We start from the raw sequence: 18,279 nt of genomic DNA, 5'->3' as shown, positions 1-18,279 counted from the left end.
ACGTTAGCTGGGACACAGACCCTGCCTCAGTCAATACTGTATCTTTTCTTGTAGTTATACAAGACCATAAAACACAGGAGCAGAGCTAGGCCATTCAGCCCATCAAGTCTACTCCACCATTCAATCATGGCTGATTGAAATAGGAGCAGGAGCAGGAGAAATAGGAGCAGGAGTCGGCCATCTAGCCCTTCGAGCCTGCCCCGCCATTCAATAAGATCATGGCTGATCTGAAGTGGATCAGTTCCACTTTCCCGCTTTCTCCCCAGAAGGGATTTCTCAACCCCTTTCTCCTGCCTTTGGTACTTAACCTTTGATTCCCTTACCAATCAAGAACCGATCTATCTCTGAGTTAAACGTACTCAGCAACCTGGCCTCCGCAGCCTCTGACATAAATCTATATTTTTATCACACAATTACACATTATAGATGGAGGCCATTCAGCCCATTGTGAATGTGTCAGCTCTTTGGAGAGTAATCCAATTAGTCCCAATCCTCTGCTCTTTCCCAAAGTCCTGTAAATTTCTGCTTTTTCAGCGTTTCTCCTGTTTCCTTTTGAAATTTCCAATTGAATAAAATTCACTGCCTATTCAGGTACCATTCCGTTTAACCCCATGTTACACCATCCTGAAGGCCTTGATCTCTCTGTTCCACCACCTGCTTTACAATGTGTGCAGCATGGTAGCACACAGGGTGGCCCAGGGGCTACACTGCTGCCTCACAGTGCCAGGGACCTCAGGTGACTGTCTGTGTGGAGTCTGCACGTCTCCTCCTGCCTGATTGGGTTTCCTCCGGGTGTTCCAGTTTCCTCCTACAGCCCGAAGATGTGTGGGTTAGGTTGATTGGCCGTGGTAAATTGCCCCTTAGTGTCAAGGGGATTGGGAGGGTAAATATGTGGGGTTAGGGGGATAGGACCTGGGTGGGATTGTTGTCAGTGCAGCCTTGATGGGCCAAATGGCCTACTTCTGCGCTGTAGATTCTATGAGTACTGGACAGAATTAGAAACTGCAAGTTGCTAAAACAGCAGATCTGAAACTGAAAGATGGAATATAGAGGAAACTCAGAGGATCCGTCAGTAACTGGAAATGAAGTGCCATCACATCATGGACTTGGGGACTTGGCAGCAATGTATACTGACTGTGTCCAACATCCCTATCACCCAGACATCAACACAAACCCTGACAGTTTTAGTGCTGTCTGCTGTGTATGAAACAGAGAGTGCAACCAATATGTGAGGTTACTAACAGGAATGCAGAGATGATAGATCGGACAGGCTACTGATCTCACACTGCCTCTGTTAACCTCAGCTAATTGTGGACCTCCCAACCTCTCTCTTTTGAAACTTTCTGTGAGCATTTTTGAAATAATGTACAAGACTCGATGTGGAACGATCAGAGTAAGATCGAAAGGGCAGTGGTACAGTGGTCAACCACACTGAGCTCTCAGCCGCTTTGGTTAAAGAAAAACTAAGAGGTCAACTGAGCAGTTATTTTGCACACAGTGTCACTACCTCTCCCCAGTGTCTGTTCTCAGACACCAGAACCCGTCCTCTGCCCAGAGTGTCTCATTCTCACCTCCCCTTCAGAATGTTTTACTCCCAAACCATTGCTCAGCGCTGAGGGGGTGCTGCACTCTCACCTTTTTGGATGTGATGTTAAACTCGGCCCCTGCCTGCTCCTGTCAGGTACAGGTGGAAGACCCCAATTGCACTATTTGAAGAAAGGAGTTCTTCCCAGGGTCAATATTCATCTCAATGCCTCAGATAATGAGGCAGTTCGTGTCCAAACTAGGCAGCAAGGCCTGGACAATATCCAGGCAGGGGCTGACAAGTAAGAATTGCACCAAATACGTTCCAGGCAATGACCATCTCCAATAAGAAAGGGTCTAAGTTTTGCTCCTTGACATTCAATGGCATAATTGGGCAGAATTTTCCAGCTGTACTTACCCTGAAATCGGAAAATCGCTCCTGAGGTCAACGGACATTTCCATGGTCTGTCCCCCACCTGCCCTGATTACCATCGTGGATGAGATGGTAACATTTGCTCCACTATCTCTGAATCTCCCACTACCAATGTCCTGGGGGTTATCTTTGACCAGAGACTGAACTGAGATAGCCATATATATGTATATATATATATATATATATATATACATATGTGACTACAAGAGCAGGTCAATGGCTGGAAATCCTGTTGTACCTCACCTCCTGACCCCCTAAAAACCTGTCCACAAGGCACGAGTCGGGAGTGTGATGGAATACTCCCCACTTGCCTGGATGGGTGCAGCTCCAACAACACTCAAGAGGCTTGACACCATCCAGGACAAAGCAGCTGCTTGATTGCTACCCTGTCCCATAAACATTCACTCCCTCCACCACCGGCAGACAGTGACAGCCGTGTGTACCATCTACAGGATGCACTGCAGCAATTCACCAAGGTTCCACAGAAAGCACCTTCCAAACTCACTCCCACTACCATCTAGAAGGAACAAGGGCAGCAGATACCAGGGAATGCCATCACCTGGAGTTTCCCCTCTGAGTCACTCACTATCCTGACTTGGAAATATATTGCTGTTCAGTCACTGTTGATGGATCAAAATCCTGGAATTCCCTCCCTATTGACACCGTGGGTCAATCCATAGAGAGTTGGACTGCAGCAATACAAGGCAGCCCACCACTACCTTCTCGAGGGATACTAGGGATGGGCAGTAAATGCTGGCCAGCCAGCGATGCCCGTGTACACACATGAGTAAAAATATTTCTTTTTCACCACCCCACTAACTCTGCATCACCCTCAGCTCCTCTGTTGCTGCAACTCTCATCCTTGCTACCTCTGAACCTGATGAAACTAATGCCTTCCTCATGGGCATTGCCTCTTCCAATATCTGTAAATTGTGGTTATCCAAAACTCTACCACCCATAACTTAACTCACACCAAGTCTCGTTCCCAATCACCCCTGTTCTATGCTCACTGAACTACATTGGTTCCCAGTGAAACAATGCCTCAATTTTCAAATTCTCATCTGTTCTCAAATCCCTCCAAGGTCTTGCACCTCCCTATCTGTGTAATGCCCTCTAGTCCCACAACCCTTTCTAAAGCACAGAGACATTTAACTTCATCCGGGGTAATCTGTGTGACACTGGGTTTCAAAACACATTATTGGAGAATTGGAAGAGTTTTATGTGTGGGTGACTGTTCAGCCAGCCGAGTGATTATGGATGATTTGGAGGAGAATGATTTGCAGATAACCTTAACCTTACCTATGAGATGCTGCCATTGTAAACCTGTAACCTGTTGATCTGTAAACCTCCAGCAGAGAACACACTTTAACATAATGCGTTTTATCCGCTAATGAAATTATTTGATCTGCAAGATCAGATTACTTCCCTGAAAAGGACACCAAAATATTTTGATGCCTCGGAAACCAAACTCAATGTTTGCTTCGAATTTATCCAAACAGATATGACCACAAAAAGTAAAAAACCGTGAAAGTAGCTGCTGCTTTCATCTCAGATAAAGCAATGTGGTGAATTGTGCCAGGCACCAGCTAGACAGAGAAAGGATGAGATAAATCTGGAGGGAGTGACTGGATGGTACAATAAGGGAGTGATTAGTTGGTACTAAGCAGAGGTTTTCAAAACCTGTGGATTTTAGAAAGAGGATTCTGGGCTTTTTAAATCCAGATTCCAGGCACAAAAAAACTATAGGCCAGAATCTTACCATCCTGCCCGCATGGGAATCAGGACGGGCGAGCGGAGAAACGTGGAAAGGTCCATTGACTTTGGGTGGAATTTTATGGTTTTGAGATGAGCGAGGCTGTAAAATGCCACCCATAATAAACTTGTGTAAAAATCCAGTTTGGCCTCAAGTGCAGTATTGTGTCCAATTCTAGACTCTGCATTTGAGGGAAAACTTTAGAGAATATGCAGAAAAGATTTACAAGAATGGTTCCAGGAAGGAGGAACTTCAGTTAGATGGAAAGCTCACTGGTATATTTTAAGGGATCAAACTATGCTGTCTTCAGCTGAAGATCTACCTGTGACTTCAGAGGGTGGGAAAGTGGAGCAGAGATCAGCCATGATCTCATTGAATGGAAGACCTGCTTCGATGAGCTGAATGGCCTACTTTTCCTCCAAGGTCTTTTGTTCTTACTGTGGTTGACTCTTAATGACAACTCACCATCACCTTCTCAACAGATAACGAGGCACGGACAATAAATGCTGACTTTGCCCGCATCCATGGATTAATAAAAATATATGCATAGATATAGGGAGTGAAGTTACCGAGCTTCTTGCCATTTTATTTTCCTCTCCCTGCAGTGATGGGCTGCGATGTAGTGGGCGTCAGAAGAATGCCATAAGCCCTGTGTTCATTTCCCTCTTGGTTGGAAGATGTGATATGTCCTCCAGGTGCTGGACCCAAGTTTGACATTAACACTATAATTGAGAAAAAGGATAATTGAGTTTTGTTAAGATTGAGGAGTTATTAAACCTACTTATGGAACCGAGCGAGAATCTAATCAGCTGGAAGAGAGATGTTGGTGTTGGGGAATTTTCAAAAGCCTTTATTTCGGATACCCAGCACATGTGACATTTGGAGTGAAACCCGCTGCTCTACACACAACAATCTGTCCCCATCACAAGCTTGGAGCTCCACATCCACATTATATCAGTCTGCCTGTTACACAACACCAGACTTTCAATGGTCTGTCTGAGTCAATCGGGCATGTCTGCTGTGGGATAGTTTAGTGTCATGGGCCCATGAGGAACTGGACTTAAACTCATGTGTCAGAAGTGAAAGGTTGATTGTAACCAATTTGACCCTGAGCAAACTGCACGGTGAACTGCGCTCAGTCTGACTGGTTCCCCTTGATATAAGCTGCGGTTTGACATCATGGGATGATTTGAAATGATAGGAAGATTGGAAAGTCTGGGAATGTTTGGAATAATGTGTATGTTTGGACTAATAGTAAAGTTAATAATGGTAGGAATAGAAGAGCGAGAGGCATCTCGCCCTGGAGGGCCATTCAACCATTCAATCTGATCATTGCTAACCTGCAGTTTTAATCCACACAGTCACTTTGTACCCCATATCTCTGAACCTTTGGATAAATTTGATCTTGCATCGATTTCCATTTGCCGGAGTGGAATTCCAAACTTCTACATGTAGAAGGGTTTGCTAGCTTCACTCCTGTGCCCACTTAGCCCGAACCTCCCCAGTCTCTTGGAGTCGCTTCTCTTTATCCAGCCCATCAGTTCTCCTTAATACTGTTAAAACTTCAATCAAATCACCACTTCACACACTCAATTCCAACAATACAACCCTAGTTTGTGTCACCCACTTGAAATTTAATCCTTGGAGTCCAGGTATTAGTTTGGTAAATAGATGACAGGCAATGCTATAGTGGTAATGTCACTAGTAATCCAGAGACCCAGGGTAATTCTCTGGGGACCCGAGTTCAAATCCCAACACGACAGATGGCAAAATTTAAATTCAATAAAAAAATCTGGAGTTAAAAGTCTAATGATGACCATGAAACCATTGTTGATTGATGGCACAGTGGTAACCACGCCAGGGACCCAAGTTCAATTCCCAGCTTGGGTCATTGTCTGTGTGGAGCCTGCACGTTCTCCCCATGTCTACATGGGTTTCCTCCAGGTGCTCCGATTTCCTCCCACAATTCAGAGGATTGGCCATGCCAAATTCTCCCTCAGTTTACCCGAACAGGTGCCAGAGTGTGTTGACTAGGGGATTTTTGCCTAAGTTTTGTCCGTCCGTTAATCAATCAACATCTCTGTAATCTTCTGCCTCTGTCGACGCTGTAATGACCATGGGGGCGTTTTGCACAGAGGCAGAGATGATGGGTGAGGTATTAAATGACTACTTTGAATCTGTCTTTACCAAAAAAGATGTTGCCAAAATCATAGTGAAAGAGGAAGGAGTTGATGCTAGACAGCCTAAGAATTGATAAGGAGGAGGTTTCAGAAGAGTGGCTGCACTTGAAGTTATTAAACCAACTTGGCTGGATCAAAGGTACCCAGGGATTCTGAGGGGAAACAAGTGTGGAAATTGTGGTGCTGACTATAATCTCCCAATCGTCCAGCAGTGGTCAGCACTGCTATCTCACAGCACCAGGGACCTGGGTTCGATTCCCAGCTTGGGTCACTGTCTGTGCGGAATTTGTACGTTCTCCCCGTGTCTGCGTGGGTTTCCTCCAGGTGCTCTGGTTTCCTCCCACAGACCAAAAGATGCGTGGATTAAGTGCACTGACCATGCTAAATTGTCCCTCATTGTACCTGAACAGGTGCCAGACTGTGGCGACTAGGGGATTGTCACAGTAACTTCATTGCTGTGTTAATGTAAACCTACTTGTGACAATAATAAACAAACGTAAAACTCCTCAGAAGATGGTGCTGGCGGATTGGAGAATTGTAAATATTCACAGAAAAAGAATGAAAACAGCAACTATAGAATATAGTAGTTTAACCTTGCTGGTGTGAAATGTTTTAAAAGTGCTAATCCAGCACTAAATGAAGTCATTTGAAAAATGTGGATTAATTCAGGAAAGCCAGCATTGGGCTGTTAAGGACAAATTGTGTTTGTTAAAGTGCACTCACTGGGCTTGATAATGAAGCCGAAGGCGGTGGGTTAAAATGGATACAGTGGCGGGAAATAGAGGGAAGTGAATGGTTGTTTAACAGACTGGAGGAAGTGACAGAGTGGAGACTGCCCTGGAGCTGGTTACGAGAACCATTGCCCATCCAGAGTTTGGAGCAATATTCTTCATTCCCAGTTTTTATTGAGGTTCCATTTTAAGGAATACAAAACCAGTCTGGACCCGATTCTCCATTTTACCTTCGATACCCACCACCCACCGCCACCCCCTCCCCCCCCGACCCTCCACCCCCCCCCCCGCCACCCCAGAAATGACCCGGGATTTAAAAATTTGCATATTATATAAAACATAAGTATGTGCTTCAGCTCTCCCAAAAATGCTGAATTCTTGGCAAAACTGTTCTAAATCATGTTTGTTTTGTCAGTTCAGCTTCTCACCCGAATCTCCGCACTCTGTACACTGCACAGGTCACAATCGTGAATCTCATTAAAAACACGGGGGTGGGTGGGGGGAGTGGGGGCCTATTCACATTGGAGTCCGTCAGCCCTGGGATTCTGCGCATGAACTCTCCATTCACCTGACGAAGGGGCTAACCCGAAAGCTTGCGAGTATATTATCAAATAAATAGGTTGGACTAAAACCTGGTGTTGTCAGACTTTTTACTGGGATGCTGCGCATGCGCAGTGGTCCCAATATGTAAGTCTCCCTGTTTACTGTCCAGCTCGATTTCCCCCCCCCCCAACCTTCACCACCTCCACCCCCCCACCCCCTCCCCCCCCACCCACCCACAACAGACCACCCCAAGCCCACTCCAATCGATGGCCTCCCTCTAGCCCAGACCAATCACCATGCAGGTTGGCAGCAGGACCCCCTCCACCAATCGCCCCCCCCCCCCCCCACCCAGGCACCGCCCACAATAGGCCCCACTCCCTTGACACTACCTGATGCCCAGTGAGCAGTACCAGGGCACATAGGCTGGCATGTCCAGCCTGCGCAACCACCCCCCCCACCCGCCGGGCAGCCCCGATTGCCCACCCACCCCCGGGCAGCCCCGATTGCCCGCGCCCCCCGCTTCATTCCAGCGGGACATTCACCGAACATGGGGAGTTACTCTAAACCCCGTTGGAATGAACGACTCCTGGCAGGATGAGAGATACAACCAGGCCTGACAAGTTCTCGGTAATTGCATACAAAACATAGTTAAACTACATTAAAAAAAGATTCAAATCACTTGCCTATCTTCCCTTCAGTTTCCAGAGTGGTCTGGACTCCAACTCCGGGTCTGGGAGATGTGCATGCGTTCCCGGCACATGTGCAAATCCCGGAAAAAAGGCTGACAATGCACATCTCCAGCCCGAGCTGCCGGAAAAGCTGTGGGACACGATGGGAGAATCACAGCCATGGGGTGAGGGTTGTGGTGATGTCAGTAGGTTGATGGACTGGGTGGGCCTGGGGCGGATGAGGAGAGGCTGAATAAACTAGGCTTGTACTCGTTAGAGTTTAGAAGAATGAGGGGAGATCTCATTGAGACATATAAGATGATGAATGGGATGGATAGGATAGAGGTGGAGAGACTCTTCCTGCTCAGAAAGGACAGTAGGACTAGGGGGCACAGCCTCAAGATAAAGGGGGGGTGGTTTAGAACGGAGTTGAGGAGGAACTTCTTCACTCAAAGGGTGGTGAATCTCTGGAATTGTCTGCCCGTTGAAGTGGTGGAGGCTGCCTCGCTAAATATATTTAAGAGGCAGGTTGATGGGTTTTTGATAAGAGAGGGGATTAAGGGTTATGGGGAGAGGGCGGGAAAGTGGAACTGAGCCATGACAGATCAGCCGTGATCTTATTGAATGGCGGGACAGGCTCGAAGGGGCTAGATGGCCTACTCCTGCTCCTATTTCTTATGTTCTTATAAACTGTAATATCGAGAAGTGTGAAGTATCCAAGCTCTGGAGCAAACTGTCGAGGCACTTACTGTCCCAAACTAACACAAGGACCCCCAAAAAACAGCAGCAGCTCCATCCCCCTCTGCCCCATTTTCCCACTCAGGCATTCCGTTCACACCTTTCTCACTCGGTAATGATGGGAAAGTTTGAGGTCTTTGGAAAGTGAGAAATGGAAAACTTTGGTTTCTCGACACATGAATAATAAAAATAAGGAACTGCCTCAGCAGACAGATTCTGAAAGTGTCGTGGGGTTTCCATAGGATTTTACCTAAGTCAAACGATGGCTATTTACAGTTCCATTCATATCATATTAAATTGTGCTTTGCTTTAGTTCCATTTATAGATTAAAGTTACCGTTTCTAGAACATTTTTATTGAGAATTGAAGAAGCAACATCAGCCACCTCAATTTCATTGTTCTCCTCACTTCCCTAACCTTTCAATTTGTAACACCGCATTCTCTCATATATAATACTGTCATCAAACATGCTGTTAGTGTTGGTACAGCTATTATTTAGTGAACTGAGTTCTGCCAAACAAAGGCTAAATGCCAACTCTGTGACACTTTCTCCTAAGTGGCTGGACCATGAGCCAGCACTGAACATCAAGCCAAAACTTCCTCCTTTGTGCAATACATAGAACATAGAACACTACAGCACAAACAGGCCCTTCGGCCCACAAGTTGCGCCGATCATATCCCTACCTACCAGGCCTATCTATAACTCCCAATCCCATTAAATCCCATATACTCATCCAGAAGTCTCTTAAAAGACCCCAGCGAGTTTGCCTCTACCACCACCGATGGCAGCCGATTCCACTCACTCACCACCCTCTGAGTGAAAAACTTACCCCTGACATCTCCTCTGTACCTGCTCCCCAGCACCTTAAACCTGTGTCCTCTCGTAGCGACCATTTCAGCCCTGGGAAATAGCCTCTGAGAATCCACCCTATCTATACCTCTCAACATCTTATAAACCTCTATCAGGTCACCTCTCAACCTTCGTCTCTCCAGGGAGAAGAGTCCCAGCTCCCTCAACCTATCTTCATAAGGCATGCCTCCCAATCCAGGCAACATCCTTGTAAATCTCCTCTGCACCCTCTCAATAGCTTCCACATCCTTCCTGTAGGGAGGCGACCAGAATTGCGCACAGTACTCCAAGTGGGGTCTGACAAGGGTCTTATAAAGTTGCAGCATTACCTCCCGACTCCTAAACTCAATCCCTCGATTAATGAAGGCCAGTACACCATAGGCCTTCTTGACCACATCCTCCACCTGCGAGGCCTATTTAAGAGTCCTATGGACCGGACCCCAAGGTCCTCTACACTGCTAAGAGTCCTACCCTTGATATTATACTCCTTCATCCCATTGGATGTGCCAAAATGGACCACTACACATTTATCCGCGTTGAAGTCCATTTGCCATTTCTCCTCCCAGTCTTGCATCCTATCTATGTCTCACTGCAACTTCTGACATCCCTCCAGACTATGTACACAGGCTGGGACTAACACCTTGTGATTAAAGTTTTTTTTTGTGAATTATAACCAAAAATGCCTCCCAAGTTCTGTTCCACTCTCCACTCACCTGATGAAGGAACAGCATTGTGAAAGCTTGTGGCATTTACTATCAAATAAACCTGTTGGACTTTAACCTGGTGTTGTGAGACTTCAAAATGTAATACCCATGGAATCCAGGAGAATGTAACAAGCTGGATACAAACTTGGCTCAGCAGCAGGATGCAACAAGGAATAGTTGATGGTGTTTTTCGCTACTGGAAAGCTATTTACTCTAGAGTGCTGCAGCACCAGAGCTCGGTAAAGAGACAAAAACAGAAAATGCTGGAAAATCTCAGCGGGTCTGACAGCATCTATGGAGACAGAGTAGAGCCAATGTTTCAAGTCTAGATGACTCTTTGTCAGACTCAGGGTGGCACAGTGGTTAGCACTGCTCCCTCACAGCACCAGGGACCTAGATTCAATTCCAACCTTGGATGACTGTCGTCTCTGGAGTTTGCACATCTGCGTGGGTTTCTTCCGGGTGCTCCGATTTCCTCCCACAGTCTAAAGATGTGCGGGTTAGGTGGATTGACCATGCTAAGTACTCCCTCAGTGTCAGAGGGATTATCTGGGTAAGTAAATGGCGTTATGGGGACAGGGCCTGGGTGGGATTGTTATTAGCACAGGGTCAATGGGCCGAAGGACTCCTTCTGCATTCTGTGATTCTATGATTAGAGGGGGCTGAGGAAATATCTTTTCACCCGAAGGGTTGTGTGGGGGTCTGGAACGCACTGCCTGAAAGGACAGCAGAGGCAGGTAGCCTCAAACTCACTGAAAAGGTGTCTGGATTTGGACCCCAGGTGCTATAACCTGAGGATTACAGAGCAAATGCTTCAAGTGGGATTACACTGGGGCGGCATGTTTCTCAACCAGCTCCGACACAATGGGCTGAGTGGCCTCTTTCTACGATTCTGTTAAAATTAGTAGAAAATAGAAACACTTAACATTTATACAGCACATTTCAAGAGATCAGGACAGTGTTTCCCAGCTAGTGAAATACATATTCCTCCAATCCCACCCAGGCCCTACCCCCATATCCCTACATACTTACCCACTAATCTCTCTAATCTATGCATCTCAGGGCACTAAGGGACAATTTTAGAATGGCCAATCAACCTAACCTGCACATCTTTGGACTGTGGGAGGAAACCGGAGCACCTGGAGGAAACCCACACAGATACGGGGAGAATGTGCAAACTCCACACAGACAGTGACTCAAACCGGGAATCGAACCCAGTGCTAACCACTGTGCTACCGTGCCACCCAAGTAGACAGATGTAACTGAAGTTTCAGGTATGTCTCAGTGTTTGTTGTATGCTTATATCCATTTGTAAGGCTCATTCAAACGTTTCCATCTCTTCAGGCTCCAGCAAAGACTCGGGTTGTGAGACAATGGAATCAGAACCAAAGGCTGAACCTCAAGCCAAAGCGCGGAGCAGTGTATCAAAATCCCCCGTGGAACCATCTTCCCAATCCTCCAGACACAATCAAGAAACCGTAGTGAAAGTCTTACCAGACAGGATCAAGTGTGGAGTAGGTATTAACCATCACACAGCGGCTATGTTTGTGCTCTGATATTAATTTGATGCCATTGATGGTGTAGGGCAGTCTGATTGAGTTGATGAGCCGAGGTAATGTATCGGGTCAGTGTGCCCAGTGTAAGTGCGTGCGAGAAGGTGACAGGGACTGACGTCTGGTGGGAGCCCTGTATTAATGGGAGCCAAAAACGTAAGGACTGAGAGAAAAAACAATAGAGGCGAGTGTGTGGGTCAGGAGCAAATCTAGTGATAGGGGAGGGGAAGGAGGTGCTGAGGGGAACCCAGTGATGGTGTTCAGTTGGGGTGGGGGGGGGTGGGGAGGTGTGGAATGAGGGGAAAGCCAGTTTTAACAGTCCAGGGGCAGCCCCTCAGTCCGGCCTCTGGCACCATCCATTAGACTTGCTCATTTCAATGAGCCTTGTGTCACCACAGCTTCTGACCCTCACGTCCATCGTCTGAGAGCTCAGGACTGCGATTGTTACTTACCCACAAGTTTTTAAAGCCTTTCTCAGCATCCCCAGGCCTCTGCTCAGGTCCGGCCTGTTACTTGGTTGGGTCTATCCGCTACACCTGACTCTCTTTACTCCCAGTTCTCTGTGCTGACTCATGGCTCTAATTCCCAGATCCACTCTCGTGGTCTCTTTCCTGTTGTACTCGATGTGTTTCTCCCCATGAGCCAGGTACCAGGCTCAGTCCCCATGGAAGTGGGTCACATTCTTGTTAAACGCTCTGGACTTTACCAGCTTTGAGAATGAGGAATTGCATCAGTTAAACAAAGTTTGTGAGAGTCACACACAGACGCTGAAACACAGGCTGACGACTCAGCGCTGGAAAAATGGGGTTAGAACAGGTAGGTGTTTGGTGGCCAGGAGACATGATGGGCTGAAGGGCCTCTTTCCGCACTGTGCGGGTGGCATTTGATGGCCTTGCTAACCGTTCAAAAGGTTCAGGCCAATCTTCTCCCGCTCTTTCAAGCTGACCAATCAGAATCTGATTTCAGCTCTTGTTGAGCCTATAGCGGGCAAGGCAGAGCAATCAGGCTCTGATTGGATGCCCAGTGCAGGGGTTAGCTTGGGGCTCCCCCATTGCTCATGGCCCTGTGCTAAGGCATGATGTGTTTCATTGTGAATCCATCTCTGGCACCACAGTGGCTGTGTTCTCTCAATGTGCTGAATGTTCTAACTGTGTTTAATTTCAGATACCACAGCAGATTTTTGTTATTCTGAAAGTTAAACTGGACACCAAGGTAAAGAGTGAAATGGATTTTGCATTCGGTGTGAAGACAGCAGTCCGGGTTCCGGCAACATTTATCAATGAGTACACATTAACTGCACAAGCACCAGGTAAGCCCCAACTCACAGCGTTAGAAACTGTGCTGAGCCTTCAGGGTTAAGACTCGTGTTTTCTGGCCAATTCTTTATCCGGTTCCTCCCTGCACTCCTGCTGTGCGATTGGAACATTGTAAAAACAGTCACAAATTACAAGTACCAATAACTGCGGGGTAAACTCTTCGACGAGTTATTTCAGTATTGCTTCCTTTTCATGAATCCATCCTTTCTCTCAATTAACAAAAGAAATATAGTTGTAATTAATGGAATAGAACTGGCACTGTGGCTAGCACTGCTGCCTCTCACTGCCAGGGGACCAGGTTCAATTCCCAGCTTGGATAACTGTCTGTGTGGAGTTTGCACATTCTCCCCATGTCTGTGTGGGTTTCCTCCGGGTGCTCCAGTTTCTTCCCGCAGTCCAAAGATGGGCAGGCTAGGTGGATTGACCATGCTAAATTCCCCTTCTTGTCCCAAGATGTGTAGGTTAGGTGGATTGGCCATGCTAAATGCATAGGGCTACAGTGATTGGAGGGCTGGGCCTGGGTAAGACGCTCTTTCAGAGAGTCGGTACAGACTCGAAGGGCCAAATGGCCTCCTTTTGACTGTTGGTTTCTCTGGTTCTATGGGAGAAGGAGATGTCGAGAGAACATAAAACACAGAATCTACAGTGCCCATTTGACCCATCGAGTCTGCACCACAATCTCACCCAGGTCCTATCCCCATAACCTATGCATTTACCCTAGCTTTCCCCGACACTAAGGGGCAATTTAGCATGGCCAATCCATCTAACCCACACACCTTTGGACTATGGGAGAAAACCAAACTACCTGGAGGAAACCCACGCAGGCACGGGGAGAATGTGCAAACTCCACACAAAAAGTGACCCGAGCTGAGAGTGAAACCTGGGCCTTGGTGCTGTGAGGCAGCAGTGCTAACTACTGCGCTGGCTGCCCTGTGAGATAACAGAAGACTCATCGATTTTAATTTCTAGATGGTATGAATGTAGAAGAGCAGGTTTTCAGTTGGGAACAGGAACAAATATTGGGAAATTGCACATTTTTCACTTGATAGAAATCAGACTCTGGAGGAATATGTAAGTTTCCGGATTTCCCTACTCTGCACCATTTTGTGCTGTGTACGCCTTAACCTACATCCCCCAGACGTTTACACCTATCAAATACTTTCTCCAGGTTGGTTCTAGTGCTTACAGCGCTGCCTTAGCAAACTAGCAGAGGATGGTTACAATCCTATCATGGTATCTTCAAAATAATTCATGAAAGCTGAGGGGGGATTGCTATAAAAAAGAATTTGCAATCATTGTTCATGAATGTTCTTCAGGGAAGAGAAGGTCCACAATCCTTTCCCTGTTCCAACTCCATGCGATTCCAGTCCCACTCGATGTAAATGACTCCTCTGGGACAGTGAGGGAGGGACAATAAATCTGATTTCACTCTCACGAATACAAAGATATCTGTTGATCTGTGTCAGCTGGGATTGAATGCAAAACACCAGAAGAGATTGTTGCAGGAATTGTAGAGAGTTGGAAACTGAAGGAACCAAAAAGATTCCTGGATACGCTCAGCAGTAAGAAGTCCAACAGGTTTATTTGGTAGTAAATGCCACTAGCTTTTGGAACGCTGTTCCTTCGTCAGGTGAATGGGAAGTTCTGATCACAAACAGAGCATATACTCTCCACTCACCTCACAAACAAACAGTGTTCCGAAAACTCGTGGCGTTTACCACCGATTAAACCTGTTGGACTTTAACCTGGTGTTGTCAGACTTCTTACTGCGTTCACTCAGCAGACCAGGCCTCATCTGTGTGAGAGCAAAGGGAAGTCATTGAGTCAAAGCAGAAGAGTCCATACCAGGGTGTTAACTGACCTCTCCAACTTTCTGCTCATTTCCAGCATTTTCGGTTCTTGTTTTACATCTTTGTCAGCAGCAGATCTTTGTTCTGGATTCTCTCCCAGAATCCTGTCCAAAATCGGGTGTCATGGACGCTGAGTCGAGCAGAAAATGTGAACAATGAGACCTCACCCATTCTCAGCACCTGAATCCTTGTTTCCTCCCACTTCTCCCCCTCCCCCGTCCATGGGTTGCTGTTGCCAGGTAGGCCACTGGCCTCTCCTTCCATGCCTGCAGCATGTAGCTGGTGATGGGTGTGGAGAGCCACTGATTTCCCTCCAGTCTGTCTGTCCAGGGTACTCTCTAAGGGAAGGTGAAGGTAGGTGTCAGAGTCCGTCCTCGGTTACCACTCAGAGAAAAGGTTCTTTACTCCCTTTATTTCACTCCCAACATTTTCCTGATAAAGTCCCTTTGTTTTAGCTGAACCCTCCTGTGGAACATTAACCCTTCTTGGGGCTTTCTTATGTTCTTATGTTTCTGTTTCCCATTCTGCAATAAGGCCTCATTTCGGGCCTGTTCCTAAGGTTCCTGTTAATCTACAATGCAGGGAGTTCCACAATCTACTGCACTCAAAGAAATTGTACGCCAGCTGCTTCCCTTTTCCACACCCATTCTGTTGAAAGTTCACTACTACACAGGAATTCCTGACAGTTACCATTGTTTATTTGCTACAGAAATTTAAATTCAAAGATAGGCTAAAGTCGCCATAGTCCCAGGTGACCATTGGCTACTCTCCCGTTGAGGGAGAGAGCTGATTGGTGGTGATTTGACCTGAGTGTCATCACTCTCAAAGCAAGGGGCAAGGTTGAGAAGGTGGGTGCGGGTTAGGTTGATTGGCCATGCTAAGAAATTTCCCCTTAGTGTCCAGGGGTGCGTAAGTTAGAGGAATTAGTGGGTATAATATGTCGGGATATGGGGGTAGAGCCTGGGTGGGATTGCGTTCAGTGCAGACTCGATGGGCCGAAGGGCCTCTTTCTGCACTGTAGGGTTCTATGGCTTCATGAATATCCTCAGCGGGTACAGGAATTGAACCCATGCTGTGGGCATCGTTCTACGTCACTAACCAGCCGTTATGAGCTAAACAACCTCAAATTTAGGCTAATAACCCTGTAGCTGACACATTGAGCAATCTTATCCCTTTCCATATCCATTTGTTTCCAGTCAACTCGATGGTGTCTAAAGACTAATTGGGAAGAGAATCCAGGGTTCTGGAAATTCTCTTCCTCCTTCGATATCCTGGGATATGACCCCCCCAAAACCAGGACAATTGTTTATCCTGAGTCTCTTTGATTTGCCTTTGCTTGTTAACCTCAATAATCTCTGGCATCCTAACATTACATAAAGGGCGACAAAGAAAGTGCTAGAAGATGAATTTCAAATAGATAGGTGCTTGAAGGCCAGCACAGAGACGATGGGCTGAAGGGCCTCCTTCTGTGCTCTAAGACACTATGACTATGGCTGCACTTATTATTCTCCATTTCTAGTTAGGGTGGCATAGTGGCACAGTGGTTATCACTGCTGTCTCTTGGCGCCAGGGACCTGGGTTTGATTCTTGGCTTGGGTGACTATCTGTGTGGAGTTTGCATAATCTCTCCGTGTCGGTGTAGGTTCCCTCCGGATGCTCAGGTTTCTTTCAAAAGATGTGCTGGTTAGGGTGCATTGGCCGTGCTAAATTCTCCCTCAGTGTACCCGAAAAGGTGCCAGAGTGTGGTGACTAGGGGATTTTCACAGTAACTTCATTGCAGTGTTAATGTAAGCCAAGTTGTGACACTGATAAATAAACATTGAAACAAATTCCATTTCATCATTATTGCATAATCGTTCACTTTGGAGCAAAGATATTTGCTTTAATTTAGGATATCTAAGTCCGTGGCTGGAATTCTCCGGTCTCGCAGGTCCCCATTGCCAATGTGAGTGGAGGATTTGGCACTCACCCAACTCTCCATTCTCTGCAGCGGGACTGGAGAATCCCAGCCATGGGTGAGGTCAGAGAATTCCAGCCCAATTCTCTGCCAATCATTAATCTTTGCCTTGTGACTGCTGGTAGTCAGAGATGGAATAATCGCATCAGAAACACCCAAGGAAAGTCAGTTCATCAAAAAGGCCAACGAGGAACTGGTTTAAAATCCAACATACAAACTGCCTGGCCTTCTCCCCCTGCCCCCACCCACACCCCAGGGTTATCATTCAGCAGCCAACAAAACCATTTGCAAAATGCACCCCATGTATTAGCCCAGAATCCTTTGACCTGTTGTTTTTCAAATTGAGATTTACATTAATGAAATACGAACAAACTAAATTATCAGACAACTCTTAACCTGAGCGCTCAGTGAGAAATCTCCAGCTCAGTCCTCAGTCTGACACCAGAACAGAGAATACTAGGGAAACTCAGGTCTAGCAGCATCTGTGGGGAGAGAAACAGAGTTAACTTTTCAAGTCCGTTTGGCTCTATATCAGAACTAAAGAGGGGGAGAAAGTGTTAGATATTGAACTGTAGCTGAGAGAGACTGTAACAAGATGCAGCAATCTTAAGAACAAGAGGCAGACGGCCCAGTGTGGGAGGGCTGAAGAGGGAGGAGGGTGAAGGCAGGGTTTTTGAATTGGGACAATAAATGTGTTGGCTATTAAAGAAAGGAGAGGGGAAAGGTCACAGTTTAAAGTTGATGATAAAGTTGAGGAGAGATTGAATAAACTGGGATTGTTCTCCCTGGAAAGACTGAGGCTAAGGAGCGACCTGATAGGACTTTATAAAATTATCAGGGGTATGGATAGGGTTGGAAGCTTTTCCCCAGGGCAGAAATGACAAGGGGCACAAGTTCAAGTTTGGGGGTGAAAGGTTGAATGGAGATGTGCGGGGAAGTCTTTTACATTGAAGTTGCCAAGTGAGGTGGTTAAGGCAAATAAGTTAGCGACATTAAAGACTTATCTGTGTAGACACATGAACAGGAGGGGAATAGAGGGATAGAGGTGATAGTTCTAGATAAGACAATGTGATCGGTGCAGGATTGGTGGGCTGTACTCTGTTTAATGTTGAGTATTGAGGGCTGTAACGTGCCTAATCTGAACAGGTCCCATCTGCCCCAGTACTGGTGCCAGTGCCCCATAAATTCAAACCCATACTCCCCACACCAATCCTTCAGTCACACATTCATCTTCTTAATCCTATTTACCCTGTGCCAATTTGCACGTGGTTCAGGTAGTAATCCAGAGTGCTATTCTGGTTGGCAGTTGGTGACTCGTGGAGTGCCGCAGGGATCGGTGCTGGGGCCTCAACTGTTTACCATTTACATAGATAGGAGGGGGCTGAGCGTAGGGTAACGAAATTTGCTGATAGTTTCACCAGGTTGATACCGGAGATGAGGGGGTTAGCTTATGAGGAGAGATTGAGTAGATTGGGCCTGT

The 18,279-nt window shown here is 46.6% G+C and overlaps 1 protein-coding gene across 1 annotated transcript in view; it reads left to right on the top strand.

Annotated features, from left to right (window-relative positions):
* pik3ap1 (phosphoinositide-3-kinase adaptor protein 1) overlaps positions 1 to 18,279 on the top strand; it is a 101,429-nt gene that overhangs the window by 16,719 nt on the left and 66,431 nt on the right. The window contains exons 3-4 of the mRNA XM_080215772.1: positions 11,468 to 11,637; positions 12,841 to 12,985. Coding sequence (XP_080071898.1) covers positions 11,468 to 11,637; positions 12,841 to 12,985 — 315 coding nt within the window. The remainder of the gene's footprint in view (positions 1 to 11,467; positions 11,638 to 12,840; positions 12,986 to 18,279) is intronic.

Source organism: Carcharhinus amblyrhynchos, chromosome 31 (genome assembly GCF_965287045.1).
Source record: "Carcharhinus amblyrhynchos chromosome 31, sCarAmb.v2.hapA, whole genome shotgun sequence".
NCBI lineage: Eukaryota > Metazoa > Chordata > Chondrichthyes > Carcharhiniformes > Carcharhinidae > Carcharhinus > Carcharhinus amblyrhynchos.
Note: the sequence above shows the minus strand (reverse complement) of the source record. Positions and strands in the feature narration are given on the sequence as shown.